This window comes from Vespa velutina, chromosome 1 (assembly GCF_912470025.1).
Source record: "Vespa velutina chromosome 1, iVesVel2.1, whole genome shotgun sequence".
Classification (NCBI taxonomy): Eukaryota; Metazoa; Arthropoda; class Insecta; order Hymenoptera; family Vespidae; genus Vespa; species Vespa velutina.
The window spans coordinates 1,782,784-1,789,897 of NC_062188.1; the positions used below are offsets into that span (position 1 = coordinate 1,782,784).

Sequence of the window (7,114 nt, forward strand, 5' to 3'; positions counted from 1 at the left end):
TTATATTAGTCCAAAGTTTTATTTTAACGATAATAATAAATTAATAAATAAATTAAAAGATAAGATAATTTATTAATCAGAGAGAGAGAGAGAGAAAGAGAGAGAGAGAGAGAGAGAGAGAGAGAGAGAGTGAGATTCTTTTATTAAAAAAGATATTGATTCTTAAGATGGTTCAGTTTACTAATTAATATTTTTGAAAATTGAGGAAAAACTGAAAATTTTCCAATAAATTTGTTTTTGAGAATTTCCAAAATTTTTTGGAAATCCTTTAGAAAACCCAAACATAAATCAAAATTCTACAAAAATCCGTAAAAATGCGTAAATTTAAGTATACTTTATGATAATAAATCATAAGGGCAAAAACTGGTATTCACAATAGAAGGATTAAAATGAGTAAAATGAGGGATATTAGATGTTAGTAGAGCCAAGGGAGTGTTATTCAGTAACGTATGCTTTATTATGGCACTCTAGGGCCCACGAGTAATAATATTTATTCTCTGGGGTTGAATGGGGCAGGTCAGTCATATTCAACCTCCTTTTTTCTTTTATTTACCACGGGTCGCACGCATATGTATGTATATTTGTAACTCATTAAACGTGTCGCGACATAATGTAACAACGCAAAGAGTAAAATTGAAAATCTAAATGCATCTGAGAATCATAATTTTATTTTTTTTTTCGAGATAGAAAATTTTGATTATTTTGTGACCAATCGTGTTTATAATTCTCGATTTCTATATACATATATACATATGTATTTATGTTCTACGAATGTATATCATATTGGATTATTCGAAAATATACAATACATTGCAAATAATTGTAATATAAAATTTAAATGGCATAGATACTTGTCAAATTTTTAATTCATTCAATTTGATTTCTTTTTTTGTTTTTTTTTTGGATTTTTCTTCTCCTTTTTTTTTTTTTTTTTTTTTTTTTTTTTTTTTTTTTTTGGTTCAATCCTGTTGCGTCTGGATTTGGCGTGTGAAAGTGAAACGATGAAAAGATAATTATTTGTCGTCCGTTTTGATACAACGATATTAAACTAATAAATAAAAATAATCGATTGAGAAATATGTCGGCAACAGAGGGATAAATGATTATTTTTGTTATCTCGTAGATGACATTTCTATTGTCACTTCCGTAACGTGACGTACGAGTTAAAAAGGGCTATAAAAAAAAAAGAAAGAAAAAAAGAAAAGAAGAAAAAACAAGAAAAGAAAAAATATAAAGAAAAATAAATAAAAAAGAGCTAAAATACTTAATTGACAAGGAACGTAAGTATTTCGTAAGTATACACGAGATAGATTTTTCAATCTTCTGTTTTATCAATAGATATAAAATCGATCGATTTTGATCAGTCGGTGTTCAATCGTTCAAGTAAATAAACTACAAACTAAAATAAGAAAGTTGTTGTAAGGGATAGTAATGACCATTACGGTGAAAACATATTTTTTAAATATTAAACAATAAAAATTTTTCTCTGAAGTAACAAGAAAATCGGTTTATTATATGAAATACCTGGACTCGTTACAATAGACACAGTGAAATATTTAAAGATAATAATAATATTTACAATTTTTAGATAATGATCTATAGGTCTATGGTATGAAAAAGTGGTGCGAACTTTTACTTAATGACTGGACAGATATGAATTAGAATATTAGGATTTATATAGTAAACATAGATTGAAGAATCAAGGTTATGACAATATTTATACAAAAGTAATATATTTTAAATAACAAAATAATGAGTACAAAAAAATGAGTTTCGAGTTGAGTCTATTATGATTAATACTATAATTTTTCTCAGTCGCAAAGTTTTTCTGAATTTTCGATATTTTAATGGTCGAAGACTTTTGAAAAATAAAGGTTTTCCTTTTTTCTTTCTTTTTAAACGAGCTTTCTATTCAAAACTGATACAAAATTACCCTTGAAAATAACTTGTTTATCTACTTTTATCTTCTTTATTATCTTTTGCAAAATAAATAATATTTGAAACTAAAAACGAAAAAACAAACAAACAAAAATGGAAAAAATAATCCCGTGCAAAACAAATTTTTGTCTTTCAAAATTGGACGAAAAATATTGGATTGATAATTCATGACGTTAATTCTTGGAAATGCATTCATTTTATATTTTCATTTAATAAAAATTTTATTGTTCATGATTTAACATTTACATAGATTTTTCGAAAGGAAAAATGTTCTTTCGAAAAAATTTGTTATAGAAACGTTATATTTACTAACATTTTTTATGAGTAAATTTTATGAGAAATATTATTATTAACTTAATCTAAATTAGTCAAACATATTTACGTAGAAAAAAAAAAAAGAAAAAAAAACAAATCGATAAATTAATTTGTTTGTAATAATCATTGAGGGTGTTTGCAAATGATGCATCCTCGTATCGTATCGAGGACAAATCTTTTAAAATTCAGTGAGAATAGATAATAGATTTTTGTAGAAATCATTAGTTAATTCACATATGTGATGACCAATATCAAGGATTTTTAATTATTTAGTTTTTATTTTTTTGGTATAATTTTAAATAAATTTATTTTAATTTTGCATTTATTTTAGCATTAGCGGACACTCTAAAGCACTTGTTTTGTACTCTTCGTAAATATCGAATATTAGATTTAAAAGTGTTACTTTATATTGGCGATAAAGCATTATCATCAATCTAATTAACATTTTGTAGAATTTAAATTTATTACAATTATTTATTTTGATCTTATCGTTTATAAATTATATTATATTATATTTATAATTAATAAGTTAGGGGAAATTTTGAAAGGAGAATATAACTTTGAAATATTTTTTAAACCTATTTGAAAGAGGCATTACTAATTTGGGAAAAACCTTGGTTCTTTTATAATATTTTTCTACAATAGGACTTTAATAGTTTTTGGTTCTTTACGCTGATTGGTCGACAGCGTAATAGTGGGGAGAGAAGGAGTATTTTCTATACTAGACTTCAGGTAAAAGTATACGTATAAATTATTACAAAATTGGAGAGCTTGCTTAGATATCTGTTAGTTGATCTCAAACAGTCGTACGAGAAAGACGTACTTTTTCTGTTTCTTCTTTTTTTTTTTTTTCCCTGACTTATATAGTACTTTTCATGAGTTATATAGAGTTTAACTTGTTTTTCATTTTTTCATATTTTGAACTGATCTGAGTAAACTGCCATTTATTCATCAATACACTTATCATTAATTCAAACAGTACATCGTATTTTTTTAATTTATCAAAATGGCAAATGTGTCCGAGAATGTTTCCGAGAGTGTTTCCGAGAGTGTTTCCGAGAGTGTTTCCGGGAATGTTTCTGAGAATGTTTCTGAGAATGTTTCCGAAAGTAAGTAAAATTAATGCATTTGAAAGAAAAAAAAAAAAAAAAAAATAGAAAGAAAGAAAGAAAAGTATCATAATTATACGGTATTACATAAACATTTAATAACATTCTTTTGTGATAATTCGAGAATAAAGAATCATGCGTGGAAATTTGGAAAAGTTATAAAAAAAGAAAAAAAAAAAGGAAAAAGTAAAGTGTTATACCGAGTTTGATTGAAAAATCGATTGGGACATTCGATTAATTTAAATTCAACACATACGTGACAGATAATTTATTTTAATTCGATGCACAAATTTTTTTTGGATTTTTACCTTGCAAAATTTTCTATCCATTCGATAGTGCTAATTTAATTGTATATCCTTTTCTTACTTGTTATTTATTCAAGTTTATGTTAATAAAAATTTTTTTTCGGTCACTAATTATCGCGCGCATCTTTAAACGCCGATTTATCTTTTTATTTATTTAAAAAAAATGTACTTTTACATATGTTCAAATATTTCATTAAATATTATTTGTTTGTGCGAATGTGCTGTTACTAAATCGATATATATATATATATATATATATATATATATATATATATATCACAAATCAAACATTCTTGATAGAAAAAGTTTTAATTCCTTTTCTTTCTTTTTTTTTTTTTTTAATATTAAACAATAACACCATTATTGTTACACGTGTTAAATAATTTAACAATACATTTGTACTTTTATTTCAGATTTTGGAAAATTGGAATTATCAAGAAAGGAAATTTTTATTTATTTAAAAGACGATTTATATAACCCGATTAGTAAAGCATATGAGAAAATTGAACATTTGATTTCTACAAAATTGAAATGTCCTTATAAATTAACGAATAAAATGAAGAAAATCTTTCAGAATTTATTTTATTCGTACAGGAGAAAGTGCCGAACAGTTAAAAAATCTCAGATGTTAAAAAAATATGACAAATGGTTAAACGTTACACTTACATTTGATATAGAAGTTTTAAATAATATGAAAAATTCGCCAGTAGGAAACGATAATTCTCTCTCGGAAGTTGTATATGACAGTAACAATGCGAAGCGAAGAAAAACTGAAGAAATCCCTTCATGTTCATATACAATACAATTACCAAGAGTTTCTCAATCGAGTTCACGTAATTTAGACGAAAAGAATTCTACAAAAGTTATGAGGGATGCAACAAGGAAAGATGAAAATAACAAAAATTGTAAAGATACATCAATCACAGACGATTATGCTCTATCCTTATTACTTGAGATTCAATTATCGAAGAATCAATATGAAGTATTACGATCTACTAATATAGAAAATAATTGTCATATATATCCATCATACAAGAGTGTGCTAGAAGCTAAAGAAAAATGTTATCCAACGAAAACTGATATCAAAATAAAGGATTGTAGTGCCGAAGTTACACTACAAGGATTATTAGATCATACTATTGAACAAATACTATATTCTCGAAGAGATTTCATTAAAAGCTTGCCTTTAGAACACATGAATAATATGACATTGTACTGTAAGTGGGGTTCATCTGAGTTATTTGCGGAAAATATAAACAAACAGAATTTTAATATTACCGATGGAAGTGAATTAAATTCAAGTATTTTTTCTATATCTATTGTACCATTGAAACTTATTTCAAATAACCAAATATCGACAGAAAAATATACCATTTGGGAGAATCAAAGTCCCTTTTCATCGAGATTTTGCAGACCTATAAAAGTGCAATTTTTCCCAATAAATACGCATGACTATATAACAGAAATTAGTCATATAAAAAATCAAGAGACACAACTCATTCCTTTTATAACAGTTTTTGATGGAAAAATGTTAACCGTATCTTATAATCTTAAATTTGTTATAACAAATACCCAAGTATGTAATAAAATTAAGTTAACCTTATTAAATCAAAATTGTTTTCTATGCAAGGCCTCTGAAAACGAATTCAACGATATTGAAGCATTACTAAAAAGAAAAGTTGATAAAAATAATTGTTTTGGATTATCAATGTTGCACATTTGGGTCCGTTTCTTTGAATGCTGCTTGGATTTGTCATATAAGCTCGATATTAAAAAATCAAACATGACAGAAATAGAGAAACTGGTGTTAGAAAGTCGCAAGAAAAATATCCTAAGAGGGCTTAATTTACAATATAAATTTACAATTGATATAGAAAAATATAATTTTAAAAATTGCGATGAGAATATAGCACGACAGTTTTTGGAAAATTCAACTACTTCCGCTTTAATTACAGGAGTTGATAGAATTATAATCAAAAGATTCTATGTTATATTACAAACGATATCTAGTAATCATAAAATTAATCTTAAGAAGTTTCATGAGTATGGCATAAAAACGGCAAAAAGATTCGTCAAATTATATCCGTGGTATAATATGTCTATTACAGTTCATAAAATTTTGATTCATGGGCCAGAAATTATCCAGTTCGGTTTATTACCAATCGGCCAACTTTGTAATGATATCCAACAAAATTTAAGTATCGAAAGATCTTATCAAGATGTATTTCGAGTTAAAAATATGGAAGAGATGTTTTTAGAATTGCTGGCTGTATCTGACCCATATATTTCATCTTTACGAAATATACCACAAACAAAATTAAAGGATTTAATGACAGAAACAATAAATCTGTTAATTTTGCCAGTAACAGATAATGATGAAATACTGTCTGACGATGATTCTGATGATTCCGATTCTGATGAATGAACGAAGGAAATACTTGATTTCTTTTTAGTTTATACATTTAACTATAGTAAAATTGTAGATGTAAATTTTTATAATTATGTTACTTTCTTTTTTAATTATGTAATTATTTGCGATTTTAATTATACGAATATATTTTAATTTTTGTCAATTTTCTCTGTTTGTTTTTTATTAAAAAATCTTATTTCTTATTAAAATTTTTAATTGTTCGATCTTATACTTATATTATTATTCCAAATATATTATTTTTGTGATTTAAACTTTGAATTTTTTTTTAAGGACCGACCTTAAAAACTCCTAACTAAAATAAAATCTCACCTTAATCCGGCCCTTTTTAAATATATATGTCCTTCTATAATAAAGTCGTTATTTCGTTTCTTTTCGTAATTTTTACTTATGATTTGTATATCTTTATAATATATATATATATGTTTTAGTTAAATTAGATATTTTTTAAATAAATAAATACATATTCATTACATTGGATTCACCATTTTATTTTTCGTAATTATAACTTTTGAAAATTATATATAAAAATATTAAAGTTAATATATATATATATATAAATATAAATTTTCATTGAAGTTAACAAATATTTGGATATTTTGGATAGGTTTTTAAGATTTGAGATTGTTGCACTTTGCAAGTGTTCACTGGGATATAATTACTTTGGATTAATCTGTACTGAATTATCCGATTAAATTTAATCTGAAAATGTTTGCAATTTTATGAGGAAACTTTAGAGAAAACGAAATCTTTTTTGACAATACACAATGTTTTCGAACAATATGGTGTTCATTTTCTTCAGACAAATTCGCTCGAATCTGATCCAAACGCAATAATTGATAACGATCGAGATTGAATGATCTATTTTAAATAACTAATAATTATTGCATTAATTGTTTAACGAACACTTTTTGCTATTCTATCTAAATATACCTTTGCTAAGAATAATCATATTTTTCTTTGCAGATCTGAGATTGACGGTCTTATACGGATTAAAGAATTAATATCTAATCCTCTTT

At 25.4% G+C, this 7,114-nt stretch overlaps 1 protein-coding gene across 1 annotated transcript; it reads left to right on the forward strand.

Annotated features, from left to right (window-relative positions):
* Positions 1–2,808: 2,808 nt before the first annotated feature.
* Positions 2,809–6,197, forward strand: LOC124946416. Its single transcript, XM_047487091.1, has 2 exons — positions 2,809–3,362; positions 4,081–6,197. The coding sequence occupies exons 1-2, from the start codon at positions 3,260–3,262 to the stop codon at positions 6,090–6,092; spliced, it is 2,115 nt and encodes a 704-aa protein (XP_047343047.1). The 5' UTR covers positions 2,809–3,259; the 3' UTR covers positions 6,093–6,197.
* The last annotated feature ends 917 nt before the right edge of the window (positions 6,198–7,114 follow it).